The 25,331-nt window shown below is 43.9% G+C and overlaps 1 protein-coding gene across 1 annotated transcript in view; it reads right to left on the reverse strand.

Moving 5' to 3' along the window:
- LOC107380960 (fidgetin) overlaps window positions 1-24,506 on the reverse strand; it is a 50,677-nt gene extending 26,171 nt beyond the window's left edge. The window contains exons 1-2 of the mRNA XM_054743249.2: window positions 24,216-24,506; window positions 23,704-23,734 (exon numbers count right to left, since the gene is read on the reverse strand). Of these exons, the coding sequence (XP_054599224.2) occupies window positions 23,704-23,728 (25 nt within the window). The 5' untranslated portion in view covers window positions 23,729-23,734; window positions 24,216-24,506. The remainder of the gene's footprint in view (window positions 1-23,703; window positions 23,735-24,215) is intronic.
- Window positions 24,507-25,331: the final 825 nt, after the last annotated feature.

Consider the following 25,331-nt stretch of genomic DNA (forward strand, 5'->3'; position numbering starts at 1 on the left):
TGTGTGTGTGTGTGTGTGTGTGTGTGTGTGTGTGTGTGTGTGTGTGTGTGTGTGTGTGTGTGTGTGTGTGTGTGTGTGTGTGTGTGTGTGTGTGTGTGTGTGTGTGTGTGTGCGCGCGCGCGTTGCTGGCACATAGACAGACAGTCCAGGAGTGACTGCCGGAGAGTCACCATCTGTGGATGCATTTATGTCTGTCTGCAGCAGGCTGTGTGGGTCTCACTGCTTATGTGTGTGTGTGTGTGTGTGTGTGTGTGTGTGTGTGTGTGTGTGTGTGTGTGTGTGTGTGTGTGTGTGTGTGTGTGTGTGTGTGTGTGTGTAGAGGTGGTGTACACAGACAGCAGACTGGACCACAGCTCCTGGTTTTTCTACCCTAACAACAGCGAGCCGACTCTGAGCCGGATAATTACGGTTAAAAACTTTATACAAAACTTTCTGACTTTATTCAAAACAAGAAATATAAAACGATGTTTTCCCAGTGCTTAAACCGATAAAGTAAAACACCTTTCTTTTCCCCGTGTGAGCTAATAAAAAAACACGAGGACTTTCAGTTCGTAACAACTCGTTAAGAAGGTTTTGCAGACTATCAAAAAACACCTGGCAAGCGAGCCAGATTAGCGTTCCACGGCAGTTGGAGGAGATTAACGCCGGCCTGAGTGGCGCACGTGCAGAGCAGCATGTTCCTCAGTGCGTGTGTGTGTGTGTGAATTACTGAAGAAGCCGTGCTAGGATAACCTCCACCCCCAACCTTCACGCACGAGCATGCTTCAAGTGTCAGAGCCTGCACGCTCCGTATAGATTCTGGCAAGATTTGACAACTTTACGTCAGATGTCGTCCACAAAAATGAGTATTTAGATCCATTTTTCCCAGCCTTCACTTTCAAAATAAAATAGAAGCACTCCTGAGTGCATCTTTATGGCCTTGAACATAATCCCACATGTTAGAGTGAGTTTGGATCTCACAGAGAAACGAGGGTTAGTTTAGCTCGTAGAGACTAGTCGGTTCTGGTTTGCCGTCAGCACCCCCTATCGTCCGTTTAGTAGAATTAAAAGTGAAACTTATCTCCTCGCTTTTTAACACTTTAATCAAACAGCTGAAATGTCTCCCGAGCCTTCGTTAGTGTCTACAGGAGAGATTCATCACTAAATAAAACAAAATCAGCTGTGATCTAAAACATGCAGGAAGCGAGACTGCTGTGCTGGCATTTTAGCTCAAACTGGCTCGAGTAAGTGATGACAAATCTGAAAAAGTTGCATAGTATGCCTTTAATAATGTTGAATATAACAACTTTGAAAATAGCGTTTGATTTAATGTTTTTTTTTTTGTCCAAGACCAAAGAAAAAGAAATGAAAGATGTTTTTTGCATTATTCATTTATTTGGGATTATTACAGACTTTTGACTTCGTCATGAGGTCATGTTTAACTTTTTGCTCAATTAACCCCAAGTCTTAGTCCAGTGTTTATGGAGGCCGACTCCAACCTCAACGCCGCCGTTCCCAGCACACCAGCAAATGTAGAGAAATGATGAACCTGCTGTAGCATGTATGGTGTTCATGCTTTGGTTCTATTCATGCAATAATGTGTTTTGACTGAAGCCGATTATTCATTTGAATGAAAAAGACATGATGAGCATAAAAGAAAAAGAAAATCATGGTTAACTGGAACCAAAACGACTATAAAAGTCCTGCTGTATTATATAGGGATGGGTACCGAATTCGGTACTTTTTAAGGTACCGACCGAATTCCACAGTACCGACCGAGCACCGATTCACGTCATTTGAAACGGTGCCTCGTTTCGGTACCCGTCCTTCATAACGAGAACTTGCCTAGACAGCTGCGCATGCGTAAGAGCGTTATGTCGTCGGTCGCTGCGAGCCAGTTGTAAACAGAGCAGCATGGTAGAAAGAACGCACGCTAACGCTTGGGTCCACTTCACTAAATGTGATGGGTAACTGGGTGATGATGAAACCAGCGACAACGATCTAAGTGAGACATCCGCATCTTAATCTGCTCCGGTAGACAAATAAAATGTTTAAGATAACGTTAGCTTGATATGTTAGCTTCTGTTCCGCTAATGGTGCGTTCGCTTTCTCCTCGGAACTCCGAATTTCTGACTAGAAGAACATGAACGCGCTCTAAAGTTTGGCTTCACTTTACTAAATGCGACGGGTGATTGGGTGAAGATGAAACCAGCGACAACGATCTAAGTGTGAGGCATCATCGTTTTAATCTGCTCCAGCAGCTAAATAAACTGTTTAAGATAACGTTAGCTTGATATGTTAGCTTCCATTGCCACCATTGTTATCAGCTAATGATGCATTCGCTTTCTCCTCGGAAATTCTAACTTCCCAGTAGGAAAAATCAAATGAAAAAGGACGGCAAAAGGAATGAAGATACACAGTAAATTTAGTTCACAGTAAAGATGTTTGCTTCAGTTTAATTATCAGCTTATAAAACTACGAGGACGATGTTAAAATACAAACAGGTGTATGTTATTTATCGTGATATTTATCAAATATTGTTCTATATTGAGAAAAATATATATTTAATTATAAAAGAATTAAAATGATAAACACTCAAAAGTATCGAAAACTGGTACCGTTAAGTACCGGTATCGATTCGTAGGTAACGGGAATTAGTACCGAATCGATTCAAATGTCAAAGGTATCCATCCCTGGTATTATATAAAGACTGAGCCACATGGCCAAGTTCAGCTCTCTTATGTGCGAGACCTTTGCTTGTCCCTCTCACTGAAAAAATGTATTAGAAGTTTAGCTCTTAAAGGTCTTGTTCACATGCATGCTGAACTTCAACCTCCATCACCTACATTAGCCAGAGAAAGGAAACGAAAACAATCGGGTCAGAAAAAGCCAGCCACTTCTACGTCACAGAGAAAAATAGTATTCCTGGCACTGTCCACCTTGGCTTGTGACCGCGGAAGACTCGGCAGCATCTCCACAACATGTTCAGGCCTTTGTTGTTTGTGGAGATAACTCGTTGTGTTCTGCATGTTGGTAACAAAGGCCGGTGACCAACCAGAGAAAGATGTTTACATAAAAGGGAAATGTATTTGTGAAATTCTGGCGATACGATACTTATCACGATACAGGGGAGACGATACGATATATCACGATATATTGCGATACATTCAGTCGGACAATTATAGCGATTTTTTTAGACTAAAATTATTATAGGAAAATTCAATAAATGGTCCAAACTGATACTTAAAATGATTAGCATGAGGTATCTGAACCATAATAGAGGGATTTACATTTCAGTGGTGGAAACAAACTCCATTGCACCCTACTGCTGACTAGCGGACGGCATTTGATTTGCACCAAAAGAAAAGAAAATACACAAATGTTTGCATGTAAATTCTTCCAAAAAAGTCGATACACAGCTTTTGAACATCGATATATCGCAGGAAAAAAATATCGCGATATATTGCTTTATCGATATTTTCTTACATTCCTATTACATAGCATGAAAATTAAGGAGTAAGACTCGGAATCTCGTCGTTTTTTGCCGAAACAACTCTCCCTGAAACAGGAGCGCCACAGCTTTTATTCCACAAAAATGACTCAAGGCATTTATTCAAACCTAAGACCACAGCACAATAAAAACAAGACAAATGTAAGGTATAAAACAAGATAAAAGCTAGAAATATATTATATCACATTAGTTTTCATATAAAATAAAACAGCAACCACTGAAAACATAATGCTGCTTGACAAAATGCATTAATGACCAAAAGGAAATGCTGAACTCAACACGACTGTAGATGCTCACGTTCTGAAACATTAGGAGGAAGACGAGCTCAGGTGAGACGGACGGGCGTTTCTGAATCCACCGCTGCTCTGCAGTATGCTGGAATTCACACAGGTGGTCTAAACAGTCAAACAGTAGATCAATACGACTATCGATCGGTGGCGTTGAGACTGAACTGGTCGTGTCGAGGGGGCAGGAGATTCTCACTACAACTGGAGGACGAACGCACACTCATTTACAATCTTTGTACACAAATGAACTCATTAACGCGCGTTTGACCGGAAACGTTTGCGCACGCGCTCAGAAAAAAGGCTGGGCCCTTTAAGGACACGTCCGGGCCCGCGCCGACAGCGGCGCACATCTCATCTGAGCAGATTCAGGTCCTGTCTGCTCGAGTCAGAGCAGTCTGCCAGCAGTTTGTCTCAAAGTGAGGGCATCCAGTCAGCTTCAGCAGCTGAATACCAAGCTGGCTGCCGCCACGTCTCCCCGCGCTCAACTGACACAGTCGATAGCTCTGCATAATTCATGTGGGGACGGCGGGGGCCGATGAGATGGCCTCTCGCTGAGGGCTGGATATCAACTGCCCCAAACTTTACTGGGGCTGGCGGACGCGTGACACCTTCAACAACTGTTTATCGTCAGCAAAAATGACAACGTCAGGCACGAGAAAGGGCATGGAACTTCAAAGGAGGAGGGGAGAGGGGAGGAATGTGTCCACAGTTTTGTCCGTTATCTATGAGGCATTGTTTTACTGCAGCTGTGCTTTAAACGAAGCACAGCAGAGTAGAGAAATAGTCCGGATGATAGATAAAGAGCATAATGGCTTTCTTGTCGGCTCCTCTTGTTTGCCATCAATTGAATAAACACAGATCACAAAGTTAACACAGAATCCTGAAGCCTCGGTCTGCGCCAACAAAAGGAAAACAAATCATCTCAAATGTTGCTCCTCTGCGCTTGCCGATTTCCATTACACAGACATCAATTAGTTAAACCGTGTCAGTTTTTTTTAACAATTAAAAAGAAAAGACCACGAGAGAAAAGAGAGACAGTTATTGGGAATAAATCAAACGGGACGCTAAGACAACCAGAGGCAATAAAGGACTTCAGGCTGCTTGATACCAGATCTCGGAGGAGAAATTTGATGGGCACCGATGAGCAGAAGGCATCTCAGGAGAATTGGACAAGGGAGAGATTTAATGTGATCATAGGGGACGCTCATCTTTCAGGGAACGGGGTAATAATGAGCAATCAATAACGTCCTTAACAGAGTTACAGCGAGTGGCTGACAGCAGATGTAAGGCTCCAGCTAACAGGCTACGTCTGATCTCACATTACCACGCTGGATGAGAGTTTAACACACACACACACACACACACACACGCACGTACAGCAGGAACACATGCACGGACACTGGCATATGGATTAACACACAGCATATGGGCTCACACACACCGCTCTCTTCCTCTCTCCGGGCGCCCACACACACACGCCCAAACACTCTACACACTAGGTGACATCCAGCAGCATCGTGTCATTGTTTATCGATCAGAAGCTGTAATCACATTCACGGGCAGCGAACACAGCAGTGGGCTTGTGAACACGGGCGTCTCGGTTTTTCAGACGGGCTAAAACGACTACCACCGTCAGCTGTGCTCCCGCTCAATGTAGATGTGCTTTTTCTCCGAGTAAGTAAGGACTCGTGTCTTTACAGAAGCAGACACACGCGGGCACCGACTGGAACGGACTCGTGAGGAATGGAAACAACAGAGGCGTCGGTGAAACTTCACCAAAAAAAAAAAATAATACAGCAAACAAAAACCACAGGTGTGACGTGCGTGGAAACGTTTACTTTAGTTTGTGGTTCAAATATCCAAGTATTAGTCCAGTTTTAATACATGGACTCATTTCGTATCTGCAGGGTTAAGGGAGCCACATTTAAGACTTTTTAAGACCTTTTTTAAGGCCACTTTGACCAAATTTAAGCTGTTTAAGCAGGGCAGCAGTAGCTCAACAGGTTGAGCGGGTAGTCCAGTAATCGGAAAGTTGCAGGTTCAATCCCGGCTCCGGACAGAGAATTCTGCTGTTGTGTCCTTGGGCAAGACACTTAACCCACCTTGCCTGCTGGTGGTGGTCGGAGGGACCGGTGGCGCCTCTGTCAGTGCGCCCCAGGGCAGCTGTGGCTACATTGTAGCTCATCACCATCAGTGTGTGAATGGATCAATGATTCACTGTAGTGTAAAGCGTTTGGAGTCCTTACTCTGAGAGGCGCTATGCAAGTGCGGGTCATTTATCATTTTTAAAAATTAAATTTAAACTATAATTTCCAGCTATTGCCTGGAACCGGTGCTAACCACGCCGCGAACGTGGGATTAGCCATCCAGTTATCATTAAACTTGCACTTCCCCACGGCGCAAGCTCCCACTAGCTTAACCAGCTAACATGCTCATCTGAAAATAGCCCCCTTTCACAACCAACTGAACGTGTACGGTTCCGTTTATGCCAATGTCGTACACAAAAAATGCTGAACACTAACTAGAAATTCACAAAAATTTTATAGAAATACAATACCGTTGTTTATTGGGTCTTTGGTAATTTAAGACCTCTGGAAACTGTATTTAAGGATTATTTGTAATTTTTAAGGATTTTTAAGGCCTTAAATTTGGAAAAGCAAATTTAAGACTTTTTAAGGACCCGCGGATACCCTGTAAGTAGATATCAGCTCCATTTAAGGCTGGACATGGCTGGTTTACGTAGAAAACAGGTCAACAGACCTCATTCAGCTTTCCGGAACTGCGCTGCTCTGGGTGGCTGCATGTTGGAGTAGCTCTGTTGACTATATGTAAGTTTTGTCTTTTCTTGGGCATTTTTTCTTCTAGTTTCTCAAGAAAAACTGCATTTTTTTGGACACTTTACTTTTCTGTTTCTGGTGCTGTGAAGCTTGGAGGATTTTTACTGCTATTTTTTAGCTTTTCTCACTGTTTGAGCATTTGTTATGATGTGTAACCATGGCAACAGTCTGGTTTACAATCGGGAGCTGCTGATTAACATTGGAAAGGCTGAAATGATACCTCAACTGAAGCCACAAATCTCAAATGACCTAAAACGCAAGAAGCGTGGATGCAGGGCGGGAGCAAAACGGAGACAGAGAAAGAGGAAATTCAAACCATCTCTTCCATCGATCATAACGGGCAATGGGAGATCACTGGCCAACAAGATGGAGGAACTCCAAGCCCTTTCAGGGACTCAGCCAGAGTTTCGGCAGTTTCGGAACCACTGGAGGAGATAATGCAAAGAAGGATTCTCCAGAGAATCAAGAAAATGATGGACAACCCTGAGCATTCTCTTCACAAGACTGTCCGACAACGGAAGAGTGTCTTCAGTCAGAGGCTTCTTCAGTTTGGCTGCAACACTGACCGCTACTGGAGATCCTTCCTGCCAACAGCCATTGTAATATACAACAACTCTTTGATGACTTGATTATTATTATTATTCTGAGCTACTACAGCAACCAATTTCCCTCTGGGATCAATAAAGTATTTTTGAATTGAATTGAATTGAATTTTTCCTTTCCCAAACGACTTTGATGCCTCAAAAAGCAGGAGAATTATCAAGAGGCTAGTTGGTGTTTAACTCGTATCAAAGCTAGATTCTCCACTAGTTCATAGAAGAACTACTATACCTGTTATTTAAAAATCCCTAAATCTGATTACCAATCAGCATCCGGTTTTTATTGGTAGATCTGCAGGAAATGTGAACATCTTGAAGATTCAACAATATGTTACTTTTCTAGCTCTTCACAACATTCGACTCCCTGCTCATTTAACTACTGTGAAATCTGCTTTTAAAAAGTAATTATGCAAATTTGTCATTTCAGACTACTTAAAAAGAATTTCAGGTGTAAACTCACTTTTAAACTACCTTGAAAAAAAACTTTGGCTGAGCAGTAAGACTGAAAAAAAATTCAATTAAAAAAGATGTCAAAATATAACTAAATGATCTTTGCTTTGGAAAACCCAAGGCTGATCCGTTTACAAGGTCCAGCAAACGATCCAGACCGGCGGAGTTATTATTTTCAGGTTTAACAGACCAAGTGTTAAAATACTAAAGTATGTTGAATCAGTGGTAATAAAAAAAATTCTTGCATCCGTTCAAAAACTTTACTGATTTGTTTGTAAAACTCCAAAATGTTCAAAGAAATTTTATGAAGACGAAATGTGTTAATTTATCAGAGTTTTATTCAGCGTATTAATAAAACCCTCACTGGTGCATGATGGTGAGTTTGGGGAAATGTTTTGTCTGAATGAACACAAGCAGCAACAGCGTCTTAGTCAAGAGAGGCTTTAATAACCAGGAGATGTGAAGCAAACAGATGCAGATTGAGCTTTGTTCCTTTAGATTACGAAGACCTCGACGTCTACGTGTGGAAGCCAAATATTCTCATGGATCTGTTTCTCACGGTGAAACCTTTGTTCGAGCCATTTTTTTTGCCGTTTCCAGTCTGAACTTAGACATTTAATGGGTGTACTCTGAACTGTAAAGAAGATTGGGATACGATCGGGTAGAGAAGAACCGTGCAAAGGAGGGAGAAAAGGTTGCATTTATTAAAGAGATGAGTTGGGACATAACATAACCAGAGACTACGACGCCCGGCTCTGAAATGAATGTCATTCCAGCACCGAGGTCCCAGAGGGGAGCTGGGTCGAGGCTGAGCAACAACGAACTGACAGAACGAAGTTCAGGCTGATATTTTCATTTTGAAGAGTCTGGTTATTTCCTCTTATTGTAAATCGGGTTTGTGTTGCTCCCTTTGCTCGAGGTCTTAATGACTGCAACCATTTCTCCTATCCAGCCTGAGCGAGCAGCATAATCTGGGTTAGTGACCCTGATTGGCATTCGGTCTATAGATGGTTTCATTTTGTAAACAGCATCATGCTGCTGCGGGTGCCCCGGCTATTGCCAACAACTTGTACTAACCGCTGACCAGATGTGTCCAAGGGTTGCAGCGTCTCCTAGCAACTGTAAAATGTTCTGGCACAACAGGCGATTCTGAAACTTCAATCCAGATTTTTACACCATGTCATTTGTTACCGACCAGCAGATCTTTAACTAATGTAGTTTTGAATCGTATCTTTGCATACGTAGTACTCGCTGCCATTTGTTGCACCGACTTTTACCCGTTTGTCTGCCTAACCCCACCCTTCCTCGTCCTTGACTTAATCACGGCCTTCGCTTGGGTGTTCATCAGGCTGTTTGTTGCTCCGAGACATCGCCACAGGCCTCTTATCTCATCGGTCAATCTGCAACAGTGTGCAGGAAATGAGACTCGCAAGAGCAACACTGCCAACAACACTCATCTGTCAAGACACCGCCGGCTCAATTACCATACCGTTGCAGGCCGGCTCGTGCAGAGCAGGATGCACGGCGATGTGGTGAAGAGGACAAATTGAATAGCTGACACGATACAAGCAAAGCCATTAGCTGCAGCCGTATAGAAAACCAAGAGGACGACGGGGTTGTTTTATGTGGCGTAGCTGCGTCGCAGACCGGCTGGTCAACTTTGCGTGGCCTAGACGTAGATCTGCATTTTTCTAATCATGAATGTGAGAGACCGTAGGTTTTTGATGCACGCCCCTCCCTCACCTTACTGTAGTCATTTGCCCCCTGTCTGAAAAGAAACACACAACAGGGAGGAAAATCTAAAGAAAGAGGCAGAAACGGAATGCCAAGCAGATAAACGGAGAGAGAAACAAAGACTCATACAGTGAGAGGATGATGTGGGGGTGAAGGCACATGCTGGATGTGTGTTCTGCATCCCAAGGGATCACTTACTCGGTATAGACACAATACTGCAGGACAGAGCACCACAAGGCTTCATTGGCCAAAATCTCGCCTCTTTACACGCACAATCCCTGCAAGCAATATTCCTGTAAGCACTTGTCCGCTGAGAATAACCGCACTGACTGAAGTGGAGAGGAGAAAGAGGATGATAGGACCAGGAGTGGAAGGAGAAAATAAAAAAGCAAAGGGATCAGGAGGAAGCAGGAGGAGGAGTGTCCACCTGGCCTGCGTCCAGGGGAATTAAACAGTCTGTTTACTGCTCTCAGCGCCTCAACAGCACAATGTTAGCCTAATGGTACGGACGTGAAGCCAATTGATTTGTGGACCAATAGACCTGTCCCGCAGCACAGGCAGATTACCCAGATCAGTGGCTGAGCATCGAGTAGACATCGCTTCTAATTCGTACCCGGCAGCCAACAGGACATGAACAGGGTTTAACTTGTGAGCAAGCTGGCATTTATGCACACGTGCTCCTGGGATTACACCGTGTTCTTGACCAACACGGTTTTGGAACCGGTAATAACTTTGCTTATGCCCTTTTTTGATTTTCACATAAAAAAAGATGCAGCTTTGTTGCTGTACTCAGCGTTAGACGTGGTAGAAAAGTACTTGTGTAAGACACAAGATAAGCCACAAGTCTAGGGTCTACATCAGTTTCCCCTTTGGAGTTTTGGCCGGAGTGCAGGTGTTCTCCGGATACCCCGGTTGTCTTCCACGCTCCAAACAGCACAATGTTACCATAAACTAGGTAGTATTTCTAATTTAAGGATAATAATTGTACCATAAAAAAATATTATGCCTGCAAAACTAAATATTTTTACCTATTTAAACCTACGGGTTTAAACCAACGTGAAACTGTTTAAATAAATGTTCCAATGAGCTACAATTTGACTGTTAAATATTCTTTTTACCACGTCTCTGACCTGTAGTTGGAGCAAACAGATTTCAGTTTGTTTCATCTGGACGGAGACTGCTGCAGATGAAATGGTGACGTAGGGCTGGGCGATATGGTCTAAAACAGGGGTGTCAAACATGCAGCCCGCGGGCCGGATTCGGCCCGCAAGCGGATTAAATCCAGCCCGCGAGATGGTTGTGTAAACTTTATTTTCATACTTTACAATGTAGAGTGAAAATAAACTTATCTTTGTGAGCAAGTTTTCTCTGTAATGAGTATAAATAAAACAAAGCTGCGCTCAAGGCTCACACAAGAACTTGAATCCCATCCTGAAGTTGGCCGCCACTCAGGATGTGACTTCTGATATTGATGTGCTGGTGAAAGCTAAAAGATGTAAAGTAAAATGAGTCAAATATACTTTAAGTGCTGCATGAAACTGATCTAGCCATGTGATCTGTAAGCTCTTTGAATCACTAAGGAATGTTTTTTTATTTGTAGATTTAATTTTTTAATTTTTTTTTTTCAAATTTTCAAATACACTTCAGGTGTTGTACTTGTACTATTTTGGATACACTGTCCCCAGGCTCCAGCCTTGTTTTATATTGATTGTATTAAAACAAAGAAAACAATATGAAGTATTTTTTTAATTTACCGGTCCGGCCCACTTGGGACTAGATTTCCCTCAATGTGGCCCCTGAGCTAAAATGAGTTTGACACCCCTGATCTAAAATCATTATCACGACATATTGAGGATTTCACCTGGACGATAAATGGACGATAACTACAGGTTTGCCCAGAAACAAAGGTTGTCCACTAGATGGGGCTGTCACATGTGTTACGCAGAGTCACATTTTCCTGTGACTCAAGGTGGTACAGCTTCTTAAAGAGACATGATGCCAACTTACACACACACCTTTTCATTTTTTCATTATTACATTTATTGGCATGAGAAATTATTGATAAGAGTCCGAAATTTCAATAACGATAAATTTGATTTATTGCTCAGCCCTATTGTGATGCGAAATAATGTCAAATCATTTTCTGCTCCTAACTGCAGTTTCAGACAATGCAACCCTGTTAACTCATTCACTGCCATTGACGACTAAAGTCGTCATTTGCATTTTTTTACTCTTTGAGCATCGGAACGAGCCCCCGCGCCGAGAGAACAAACATCTCAGCTCTGAAGCCGATCTTCATCCACATACGTCACACGTTACGTGATCAGGAAGCAGAACATCCATGTGTTAGGAGATCATTTTGGGTCGTTCCTGTAAAAAAAGTGAGGCGCAAACCGGAAAAGCGTCTGCCGATCACAATTCGACAACGGATTATGAAAGAACGGATAACGCTCAAAACGCGTGGATTCTTCCTGATGTAAGAGGTGAGTCTCCGCTTTGTTTTGGTTGTTTTGGCGTCGACATCATCCTAGCGCGCAACGTTCTGCGACTCTTAAAAAACAGTAAAAACGGTGAGAAACGCTGGCAGCGAAGGCCGTTAGCGATCAGGAAATGGCTGGCAGTGAATGAGTTAATGTCAAAGCTGCGGTCCTGACCGACCCAGGATCGACTGTGCCAACTACTTCACACATCCAGGGTTTTTCGCAGTTTAATCATTTTTAAAAGTGTTACAGTGTTAGCAAGAGCTGGGGGGGTGGGGGGTGGGGGTGGGGGTGGGGGGGGCTGATGCTTGAGCTGACGGAGCATTGCATTTGGTTGGTTTTCCTCTTTTGCCGGCACCACTACGGTCAATATTATTCAGGTTGTGGTCATCTATAGCTCATTTACCGTCCCTCACAGCTGAAATAAATTTACGTCATAACAATATGGCTACTCTAAAGTCTCCTCTTTTTTCAAAAACTAATAGTTTGGTGTCATTTTCTGTCTTGTTTGTAAATGTTACTGTATATTAAATATTGTGCTGATCATATTGAAATTACAACTGTTGCCAAATTGGACGCAATTCACATCTTTACTCAAATCCATCAGGTGAGGCATTCGGCCCTTATATTATTTGGACTTTGTTCACCAAACTCCTCCCTGTGGTCAATGACGATGAGTTGCACCACACACTTTTTCCAACTCTTAGGAACAAAAATGACACCCTTGACCACCACTAGTCTCCTTCATGAATCTAGTACGACTCCAGTGGTACTCACATGAGGAAACTGAAGGTTTCAAGACCTTTCAGAAAATACCCCAAAGCCCCTCAGATTTTGGTTACCACCCGTCTCAACTAGGGTGGGGAAATACTGGTACTTATTGGGAACTGGTTCCGACTGCATAACTTCCTAGGAATCATTTGCCATTTTTGCAATCATTATCAGTTCCAGTGGGCATCAATGACGTCACCGTGACGAAAACATGGCGCCTAAGAGGCGCAAAAACTCAAAAGTTTGGTTATCCTTTACGAGAAAGGGTGCCAACAGGACAACTAGCAATACTTGCAAAGCAGATATTTCATTGAAGAGAGGAAACATTACGAATATACAAAAGCGTTGGCACACAGATGAACAACAATAAGCGAATGTTGTGTTTTTGAGCCGCTCCGAACTGGTGAATTTCAACGCAGCAGCAGTGATGACGTTCGCACGCCCTCTCCTGTTAATACTGCAGGTAACTAGCCAGCTAACGCCACCTATCCTGTTACACACCTCCTCACTAGCAGCCTCAAGCCACTAAAATCTGACCCATGGTGAGATTTTGTCCATTTTGCAAAAGCTACAGCAACACTTCAGCGAACAGGAAGATGACTCTTCCTTCACAAGGAGCATAAAGGAGAACATTCGGGATGATCTTCCAACCAATACCAGGTGTAATTGATTGTTTATCATAAATAAACTGACAGTTATAATGCAGCAGACTGTGTGTAATTAGTTTTTAGCCACCTACTGAACTACTCGGGAACTGATGAGGAACAGGATTGATAGACTGAAGAATCGACTATGGCATCGATAAAAAAAACTCTACCCTGTAAGGTACTGGCTATATGTTAATTAGCAACAGCTACTTTTAAGCTTGGTTTATGCTTGACGCATTCACTTTCCGCGCGGCTCGCGGCTGGAACGCGCTTCACAACTCGCAGCGTTTATGGTTCATGCGGCTTGTCTCTGCGGTGAGCCAATATTCTCCCAAACTGTAGGGGGCAGCATGGAGCTCTACAGCATGCATCCAACACTACACCATAGTAGAAGTAGAAATCAGTGTTTACAACATGGTATTTCAGCATTTTTAACAGCGTTCTTGTCTTTTCTGACAGTGCGAGGTATTTCTCTCCAACAATTATTAAAAACATGTTGATCACGGTGATCTCTGAGAGCTGAATCATACAAATGTCTGTATTTACGAACCTCTGCCGTGCCGGTCCGCCATGCTTTTCCGCGTCCGACCGTCCGCGTGGTTAGAAATTTTCCGAGGTGCACGTTGCGGAAATCTTGGGCCGTGCGGAGACGCGGTGGAGGGGCGTGGTTGTTAAAATGACGCAAAATGACGCAACTTTTCCGCGCGGAGCCGTGCGGACCTCGCGGACGCGTCAAGCATAAACCAACCTTTACACAACTTAGAATTATAATAAAAACTAAATGTGGCACTGATTTATTGTTTTCTTTACCACAAAATGGATGAAGCTAGATCTGTCTGGTTTAATTTAGTTTCCACCTACACAGGTAACTAGGGCTGAAACGATTCCTCGTGTACCTCGAATAATTCGAGTACAAAAAATCCTCGAGGCTTCGTTTAATTCATGTTTATTAATTCATGGCTTTGCAATCGCCCGGGGTCATGTTTCCCCCGGACCGAAAAAAGTGACGCACATACGCACTGCACTGAATGCACACGTGAGTAGTGAATGTAACTTAACTTTCTCTTAAGCCATGGCGGACAACGTGGACCCCGGTGGAGTGCGAAAAAGAGAAAATGTCAAAGGTGTGGGACCATTTTTCACGTCGTAAGGCGTTTACACATGTAAATGTCACTTCTGCAAGCGGACTCGGAGGTCTGCTATATATTCTGCGGATACTGTGCGTCTTTCATTTGTAGCACTCAGTTTTAGCTCACATTGTGACTTTTTATTGCGTTGTTATTGATGTCCGTTGTCCCTCGGGATTGCTGCAGGAGGACACAGGTACTTATGAAAGGAAAACGAAATATAGGAAATGAACGTTTTATGATCAGTATAATTTGACATAACACTGCAAACATGCTTTCTCAACGATCCTTGTTATTGTGTGAGAAAAAAAGTGTAGAAATTAAAACGGGCGTGTGTTAATAGGGAAACAGCTGGCGAGCCATGTTTGCGCATGCGCCGTGAGCGGTTCTGGTGCAGTTTGGGCCGCAGCCGCTCGCAGCGCTACTTCTCGCACGAGGGGAAAATCGGCTCAGGTTGTTTACTCATTTATGCACAGATATTTGTTTACTGTGAAGTAGGGATGGGTACCGTTGACATTTGAATCGATCCGGTACTAATTCCCGGTACCTACGAATCGATACCGGTACTTAACGGTACCAATTTTCGATACTTTTGAGTGTTTAATATTTTTATTTCTCTTTTATTATTGAATATATATTTTCTCAATATATAACAATATTTGATAAATATCACGATAAATAACATACAACTGTTTGTATTTTAATATCGTCCTTGTAGTTTTATAAGCTGATAATTAAACTGAAGCAAACATCTTTACTGTGAACTAAATTTACTGTGTATCTTCATTCCTTTTGCCGTCCTTTTTCATTTGATTTTTCCTACTGGGAAGTTAGAATTTCCGAGGAGAAAGCGAGCGCACCATTAGATGATAACAAAGGTGGCATAGGAAGCTAACATATCAAGCTAACGTTATCTTAAACAGTTCATTTAGCTGCTGGAGCAGATTAAAACGATGATGCCTCACACTTAGATTATTGTCACTGGTTTCATCTTCACCCAATCACCCGTCGCATTTAGTAAAGTGAAGCCAAACTTTAGAGCGCGTTCATGTTCTTCTAGTCAGAAATTCGGAGTTCCGAGGAGAAAGCGAACGCACCATTAGCGGAACGGAAGCTAACATATCAAGCTAACGTTATCTTACATTTTATTTACCTACCGGAGCAGATTAAGATGAGGATGTCTCACTTAGATCGTTGTCGCTGGTTTCATCATCACCCAGTTACCCATCACATTTAGTGAAGTGGACCCAAGCGTTAGCGTGCGTTCTTTCTACCATGCTGCTCTGTTTACAACTGGCTCGCAGCGACCGATGACATAACGCTCTTGCGTATGTGCAGCTGTCTAGGCAAGTTCTCGTTGTGAAGGACGGGTACCGAAACGAGGATCCGTTTCAAATGACGTGAATAAGTGCTCAGTCGGTACTGTGGAATTCGGTCGGTACCTTAAAAAGTACCGAATTCGGTACCCATCCCTACTGTGAAGTAAAGTTGAAGTGCTGAAGTTTTGAAAACTAATTTTGAATAAAACTTGAATAACTGGCAATTGCTTGCTCATTTTAAGAGGTCTTTCATATTTTATAACATGCTATTCGATATAATGGTTTACAAAAACTGAAGGGTAATTTATTAGAGTACTTGATTAATCGATAAAAGATTCGATAGAGTACTCGATTACAAAAATGTTCGATAGCTGCAGCCCTACAGATGACATTCAAGAAAGCTGACGTCAGTCTAGAATAATAAATTCAGGCTGTATGAAATGTTCCAACCCAACAGGTTTGAGCTTGTATTCTATTCCTATATTTAACATAATAAAACATTTGTTGAAATAATGCGCCTTTATTGTTAAAGTTTTGAAAATTGCACTCAAAAAACGGGAAAAAAGAACTTTAGAACAATGAAAGACCACACACAAACTTGAAGCTAAAGTTATCCATGCGTACCGGAGAACGGAGAGTACAATTCCACATTCTTCACAGTTTTCATTCATGTCGCTGTCCCACTTGAGAAGCATGATAATCCATTTATCTACAGAGCGACTGTATGGTCTGTACTGGACAATGTCTCTTTCATGATCCCTCGCTGGCCCTTTTTTGTCCACAAAGCCACCCAACTGACTCCGCCACGTCTGTAATAGGCCACATTCATTTGATATAGACACATCAAGGGGGATGTCGCGGTGGCGTGTCGCTGCGCATCAAGAGAAGTGGAGCTGGTTCACAGAGGAAGCGTATGCTCTGAACATAAAAGAACAATGGATGCAAGGCTGGTGCAGATGGGTCCAAAATAAAATAAAATAAATAAAAGGACAAAGTGGACCCAGGCAGGACCAGCTTATAAGAACCCCGAATGTACGCTTGGAAATGACCAAACGGAAACACAAGAGGCTGCCTGTATCACTCAGCTTTATTCTCTACCGCAGAAGAAAAAGATCCGGATTTAGGAGGAGGAGGAGGAGTCAGATTACAGATTAGAGGGTGGGGAAGTGGTGGGATTAAACATACGGATGAGAAGGTGGCCCAGCTAATACAGCTGGGCTTTATCGCATTTAGTTCTGCGTGGATTACAGCGTGCTGACAAAACCGTCCTGACAGCATGGTTTAAAGGAAAAAAAACACTCCTCTGAAAACGTATTTACCTTCTTCCACAACGTTATCTTCCATCTAATCCATATTTGTGTAAATGAGCTGCAGGGAGCTTTACAACACACGGCAAACACAAAAAAACCCTCGAGACGCGGGCATTAACAACGATGCTACGTCTTAACCACCCTCTGGCTAATGCAACTAATGAATGAGAAAATGCTAGCAGGCTAACGGCTCTAATTCTCCTTCACAGGCTATCGTGTTGCAGCCCGGAGACGGATCAATACCATTTGCTCAACACACAGGAGGCCTGGGAATCTATAAAAGGGCTTTTATTGAGTAATTAAACACCCATTACTGTCCCGTGCAGCCCAACAATAAATTTGATCAGCCTCTCAGGCGCAGATCCAGCCGTGATTAATACCCGGTGCATGCAGGACGTAAAAAGTCCACAATGACATTTTGCCGAGACTCGTTTGAGACCCGTGGAACGATGTGGGGACAAAAGATGGTTGTTTCAAGGTTGCCTTGTTTTTTAGGAGCTGCGAGGAGGAATTAGCGGGCTTCATGTTGCTCATTCCGGGTGGTTTGGGGTCAGATTTCAACAGGGGCGTGTCCAGGGGGTGGCCTGGGGTAGCACATGCCACCCTTGGAATCTGATTGGCCACCTCAGGTGCCACCACACTAATTTCCCTTTGAATAGGCTTTTCATTGTCTACAAAAGGCTTGAGGATAAAACAAAAAAAGCATAACCATTGGTGCCACCCATGCACAAAGTTGTGCCTCACCTGGGCCACCCCATTTTAATAGATCTAGACACGCCACTGGATTTCAAGAGTAGAGACACGCCCAGATTTTAGAGCATTTGAGCTTCAACATAAGATGGGCCGACGCACGCAGCTGCAAGGTAAAAAACAGAGATAGATGCAGGGGTCTGAATATCTACACACCTTCTGTGGGGTTTCATATTATCTAATGTGGGATAAATGAACATGTTTTGGCTACATGCCATCGTCAGCTTGTTAAAGAAAAGAGCGGTCCATTATAAGGCTGTAACTTTCTAACAGAAATAAAAAAAAACTCTTGTATTCAAGAGGAAAGGCTTTAAGATCAAAAGTTGCAGAAACCTCCTAAAACCAAAAGTAGCCGACGTTCTGGAAGACGAGCACTTCACAAGAAGCTCGGAAACACCTTGAGCAACTTCTCCTTCCCAGCTTCTCCGCGTCTCTTTTCCGTTTTCGCCGTCGAAGACCAGTTACAACCCCATCCTTGTTGGAGGACATTTAGCGTTGTTGAGCCAACAATATGGCATCTGGGTGATTCTCCTAAATATGAATGGCCCATTCACGGGGACTCAATGCCGTCTCTTGGCAGTGGCCCTTCCTTCCCCCTCCCTCCTCCGTACTCGAAACAATATTCAGCGCAGCAGTCTTGGCACTTTTCCCCGAAACCGACAAAAGAGGAACTCGAAAACTGTCCCTGAAACCCTCAAAGCATTAAGCCTTTGTGAGATGCAAGTACTTGGCACAAGCGAGGCGATTTAACGACAATGGGCAAATCATACAGTGCTTTGTGAGATTTAGGGGATACAATAGCCCTCTGTTTCCAAAGCACACATTAGAAGGCATGTCATCGGGACCCCCTGGGGGATTTCAGCAGCCTAGAGGATTGTGTAGTGAAGAGGATAAATATATGTTACTGGGCAAGGAGGTGGCCCGCTGCCAGAGCCTCCCTCCTTCACACAACATATTGTGGATTACAGTACGCGGAATACATTAATGGAATAATCTTCCGACCACACAAACTAACCCACAAACTGAACCCATTTGGCTTGTTAAGTGTACACATCCAAAATCAATTTACAACCATTTAACTGAGCTCAGGGGGGTGCAGATGAGGAGAGGTTCTCGCCTCACAAAACAACAAAAAAAAGAAAAACACATAAATAAAAGCAAAAGAAGAAAAAATACAAACTTGTTATAAATGTGCGGCGCTTGCAGCCATGCTGACCTCCGAGCGCCGAACAAAAAACCAACAACGGACAAGCAGACGCCCACTCAAAAGTCAATACCATGCGTGCCTCCTCTTCCTCTTGTATGGTTAATGCATGATGCCAGGTAGGGGAGACAGACGGAGAACAGGATCTCATTATGCGCTGCGTGCTATCATTAGCTATGTACCACATGTGTCCGTCCTGCCAGCAGAGCCATGCAAGCAACATCCTGATGCTCTTGCCTGCTTCCTGTGGGGAAACTTGGCCAACACACACAACCTAATCACACGTATACACACACACACACACACACATCACTCTCCCAGAAAATCATAAAATGTTCAAACTTGAAAACAAGGAGAATGTTTAGGATGTTTTCTGCTAAAAACTTTAAGTTCACGTTTCTTTGTCAGACAAAGCGATTAAAAAGTTGATCCTGAATTTTTTGTTGCGGCTGCAGTTCAAGATGAGGCGAAGTGAACTGAAAAACGCGGTTTAGGCGTAAAAAGCTGCACAAACATAATAAATAATAATAATAAAACTAAGGTTTTAAAGTGGTTTTAGGTGCAACTCGTCGTCGATGTGTGCAGACTTCAGACGGATGACATGCACAACGGTCAAAGGGTGACGAGAACCGTGATCATCTCAACTCCGTATGGCGGTTGGATGTTTCTCTGCTTCAGTGATCCTGTGCTCAAGGATTTTCATTTAGGGCAAACTAATTAAAAATATATCACTTATTAGACACTAATAACATTTTTTGAACAGATTTTAAACCATAATTTTTCAGTAAGTACCCTATAAATGCTCTAAAGATCGTTCGTGGTCTAAGATCGCCATATCGCCCGCCTATAGGGGACAGCTGAAGTAGTTCTAATAATAATAATAATAATCTAACGGTTTAGGGGGAATGTTGAGTTCTTATCCAGCGTTGATCGTGGAAATGAGGCAGATTTGCTGCCTTTTTTTTCCTTTTCTTGTAAAAATTAAACAAATAGTAAAAATCTGAGGTTACGGAATTGGGTGGTCAAGCTCTTGACCAAAACAAATAATTTTATAAACACACACACACACACACACACACACACACACATTACATATATATAATAGTGATCACCCTACAGTGGACTTCTTGGAAACCTTTAAACTGAACACATGGGAGTCGATCAGAAAACCAGTGGTGTCCTTCTACTCCCAGTTTCGCCTACATCTGCAGGGCCACCGGTGGCACACGCCCAGCCACTCAACATCCTTTGTGTCCAACCGCTGGCAGCCGTCCAAGAGCAAACGCAAATTCACTCCCACACCCAATGAGCCAATGTTCATTAGGATTCACGCACACCTTTGCCGTTTTGCGGGCGAGAAAGAAAAAGAGCCCCAACTTACTTTACTGTTAGAGTCCTCGCTAATCAAGACGTTACACTGGCAATGGGGGGTGGGGGGGGTGGAGGGAAAGGGGGGGGCACCAGACGGCCACCATCTCTCCGAGGCTCGCTGCTCATCAGATCACTCAGCCGTCGAGCCAGAGCCGCAAAGAAGCGCAGCGGATATTACAGCCATCTCCCTTCTTCTAGTCTCTTCCTGTGGGGCCCTCGGTTTCAAAAATATGAAATAAAATAAAAATTCCTCTCCACGGCCTCCTCCGCCGCTGAGAAAGATGACCGGCGAGCTCTTACGCATATCAATGGGCAATTTAACTTAAGACTTCCATGGCAATAACCTAATTAGAAACGGCTCCTTGTCATTTGAAGGCACAATGTAAAGGATGAAGCTGTAGGCCGCCATGTCTATTGAAGACTAATAGCGTGAAATATTCTAATGTGCAAGACTTTTTCCCTCTTTTTTAATAAGTCCTTAGCATATTTAACACGAGCCGAGCGTTTAATATCTGCCGGAGAACCCGGGCCCTGGGTGGTGCAGATTGCTGGTACAGAGTACAGAGAGGTGAGCAGGGGTCTGTTTAAAATGCAGAGAAGAGGGCAGCAGATTGCAAACGAAGGTAGGAGGGAGTAAAAGTATAAAATATCCACAGCTTTGATTTGATTAAAAAAAAAACAGCCGGAATGAAGCATTACATAAAACATCAGACTTCAAATATTTCAGAGGGATCCGGAGTTCAAAGAAAGGGAGATAAGGCTTTTAATGCTGGAAATTAACATGGAAATAAATCTTGTACTTAAGAAAAAAAAAAAAAAAAGCTTAAAAAAATCTCGTGACACTGATCTTAGATCAGTTCTGGCTCAATGGGATCTCAGCTGTTGCGGGAACCTTAGCTGACCTCCCAGCTGCTGATTTCTGTTCGCTTGTTTTCATCCTGCTCTCTCGCGTTCAACAACTCGTCTGAAACGGATTTTTAAATATCAGAATATTTCTGTCGGGACGCGGTTTCTCCAGGTACGTCTGTAGGAGGTCACGGGAGCACCAACGGTACGGCGCACGTGTTATTTAGTCCGACTTTCACAAAAGCCCAACCAAGTCTCTGTTATCCATTTAGGGTCACGGTCAGTCTGACGCCACCATGACAGTATTATTTAATCCTGGTGTTTGACTTGTGGAGAGGCCTCTGATTTAAGTACTTCCATCAGACTTTGACCTGAGAGAACGAGGCGTGAGGACGGCAGGGATCGGCGCGCAGGGAAAGGACCACTGAAAAAGGTTTTAGTTGCAGCACGAAGAAGAAAAAAAAAGGATTTCATCAACCAGCGACTGCTGTGACAAACAAACCCCCACAGGAAACTAAATCAAATGCAGCCAGTGTAGCAGGGAGAGAGGATCACGGTGTCAAGGATTTTCAGGAATTGGCGCCCGCTCATCTGCGGAGAAACGCAGGCAGCGGCGCTACCGACAGCTGCTTGCCATCTCTGGGAAGAAGAACTTAGATCAGCGAGGAGGAGGAGGAGGAATGGGAGGTGGTGGGGTGGGGGTGGTGGGGGGGGGGGGGGGGGAGGTAACCGCAAGATGCAGGGAACAACGCACAAAGACTACACGGGCTCGGTGCAGTTAGCTGACACAAAAGCCCCAGCGCCGTCTTCTGGGATGGACAGAGGGAAGGGGAGAGTGGACGGAGAGCGAGGAGACAAGACAGGCTGATGCGCTGTCGAGCAAACATGGAGGAAAGAGGGGGAGGAGGGGGGAGTGTGGAGGAGAGTGAAACAGACAGACAGCTCCGAGAGGGATTTGTTCCATTTGCATGTGCCGGGGCTCCCATGGGGGTCCGGCTCGGCGAGCCGGGAGCACAAAAGATAACACTTAACATATTTGCTAAAAGATGACAACCCTGCCTGGGTCTCGTTTGAAGAGGGCCTTTGTCAGGACGCTCCGACAGGAGGGATCCACTGATGTGGACGTGCTGCGAACTAACAAATGTTGTTTTTGTAATAATACTTCCTCTGCGTGTCGAAAACCCAAACAGCATTTCTCCGGGACTAGCACAAGTCCCACAGGGCGCGAGCTAGATGGCACGCCACCGGCTCCGCAACAGTAAAACAGCTTTTAATGGTAAACATTACGGAGTGATGGAAAGTGTCAGGATAATTTATTTATACAGCCCCGTTGGGAGTAGCCAAGCCACCCTCGCTGCTCCCCGGCTCTCTCGGTGTTCATTTGAAGGTCTGCATTTAGATAAATACAGGCCGAGTAAAGGGGAGCCGACTCGTAAAGCACTTTTTCTTCCACCCCTATTATCTCTCCTCTATCTGTCCCCATTAGCTGTATGGGCACCGAATGGGGGTCCCGGAGAGGCGTGAGGCAACACGTTGTGTGTATAATTTGGTCGATAAGAGAGTTAGAGAATTAATGCAAGATTATTTACGTAAAGCTGCAAAAACACCAATATTGGCTCATCATCCTCGGCTCCATCTCACCTGTTTGCTAGACGAAGCTGCACCGTTTAAACCGGCAGATCCTAACTGTGTTTTTATAATAAAACACAAACCTGCCATGTTGTTAAAAAAAGATCCGAGTTTAACGTTAGTGCAAGACACGGATGAAAGCGTGCAAATAAAAACAGAAGAGTGTAAATAAATGAAAGTGTGTGTGTGTGTGAAGGTATGGAGAGATCAAAAGGTGAAAGGTCGAGTTCTTGCTAATAGCTCCAGCGAAGACTCTAAAACCTGCAATTAAAAGCTTTAAGATATTTTATAATTTTGTTGTCTCGAGCTGTTTGTAAATGTCTCCGTCTCCATCATCAATCCTCCAATCAGGAATCATCACTGAGCCGGTGTGTCTATGCAATAAATCATCACATCTATACAACTCCAGATCTGACTGAGGCCTTTCACTCCTAATAAAATAATTAATCTAATTTTCCTGATTAAAAAAAAGAAAAGAAACAAAAACACTTTTGCACAGGTGTGTGGATCATTAAAGTTCAAGAACATTATTTAATATATTTGGGAATTACAAAACCTAATTAGGATTCGTGAAAACGAAGCCATCTGTAATTTAAGAGCAGCACGTTTACTGAAATATTAATCACCAGATTGTGTGGGGCAGATTGACGTTTTTTTGGTGTATGGCCAAAAATATGTCTAACAAATGAGAAATAATAAACCACAACTAATTGTTGATAATTACGCCATAAATGAATTTAAAAAGTGGCACCGGCTGGTGAGGTGACATCATTTTAAAGCCAACAGCAGAAAATTAAATAGCGTGAATAAAGTGTGCAGGTGAATATAATCTTATAATGAATAATGGCTTACCATAGACGCTGCTGCTGCTGATCATGTCGTGCTGCAGGAGGAGAAAACTAGAATTAAATCACAATAACAGCAGGCATGTGGCCGCTGGCCGAGCAGCGGTCGACCATCAGCTGGTGGAGGTAACGCGGCTCGTGACGCCGGTGCTCCAGCCTCGCTGCGGCGGGGACACCGGGACAACTTGTCGCCGCCCGCCGCCGGTGAAACCTCCGCGCCCGCTACAAGTTGCGTATTTATTTGAATGTTTTCGGTCCGTGCGCGAGACGGCCGAACCACAACACAGAGCCGAGCTTATTCGGCCGCCGCGCAGGTGCGCCGGGTTGAAAGCAGCACGGGAAGCGTGATGATAATAAAATATCCGACAGCGAGAGGAAACTTCTCAACCCGCGCGTGCGTTTCTAAAAGCCGCGTGCTGCTCCGAGCTCATGTGTTGCCCCTGGCGCGCGCGCTCGCTAATTGCATCCGCAGCTGCGGATGCCCCGCCGGACTCTCCTCTCCCTTCCTTCATCCCTTACCTGGATTTGTTTCCTCTTCTTTTTGTTTTAGTTAGCGACAGGTTGACCCCTCACGTAGGGAGGGGGGGCTGGGGGGATTTAGGGTCGCATCGATCCCGATGATGAAGGGGGTTCTGTCGGTCTCGAGGTTAAGCCGGGCTGCGCGCGAGCTGAAACCATCCCAAGTTAACGCCGGAAACACTGACCACAGCCACTGCCATGTTGGAATTTCAGCAGCAGCCCCCCGAACAGCTGCTTCTCTCGCTGACCAGTTCGATCCCCCCACTGCGCATGCGCTCACGCCAAGGAGCGAGGTGGGGGGAGAGAGAAAGGTGCAAAGGGGTGGGTGAACCAGCTGGTTTGTGTCCAAAACCCGAGAATAAACAAATAATCTGACTTTAACTTAAAATTTCCCTCAATTTAAAGCACGTTTCTGCGAAAAGTGATCACCTAAAGCGCTTACCTTTAATCAGAGTGACAAAAATCGCCTGGATTCTTATATTTAGCTGCGATAATTAACGGCCCGGCAATATGAAATTAGCAAATGAGGCTCTAATTAGAATGGAAATGTCCCAGTTAGTGTCTTATCAAAGCATCAGCAGGGAGATCAGGTTTGAACAAGATATCAAAGACGGAGGAGCTGTCAGTTCATTGGTGGGAGTAACACCTCCATTAGGGCGACACGTGGGTGCTGAGAGAAAAGGAGTTGCAAATTCTAAAAGTAAGGGTGAAGAAAACAGCTAAAACTGTACAGTGAGATAAAACACACACCACCAGGCCAACTGTGTATCCATGCTGAGGTCAGCATTCATACAGGCTCACCTCTCCACGATGTCCTTGAATTACCACTGGTGGACGTTTTCCTCCTGCTTTCATCCTCCATCGTCTGTGGTTTGGTTCATACAAGCATTCAGACTTGGGCAGTGGCACTGTTTATTACAACTGTTTGACACACATAACATTTATCCACACACACACACAAATCTTACACAGATTTATTATTAATATTCTACTAAACACAGTACCAGCTAAGTGTTTTTCTCTTCTAAGGTTTCTGCTATCTTTTTGTCGAGGCAGATCTCCAGGGGTTGATTCGTCGACGTTAGCGGCTAAATTAGCCCTGTTGTTAGCCTAAGT

This window comes from Nothobranchius furzeri, chromosome 14 (assembly GCF_043380555.1).
Source record: "Nothobranchius furzeri strain GRZ-AD chromosome 14, NfurGRZ-RIMD1, whole genome shotgun sequence".
NCBI classification, from domain to species: domain Eukaryota; kingdom Metazoa; phylum Chordata; class Actinopteri; order Cyprinodontiformes; family Nothobranchiidae; genus Nothobranchius; species Nothobranchius furzeri.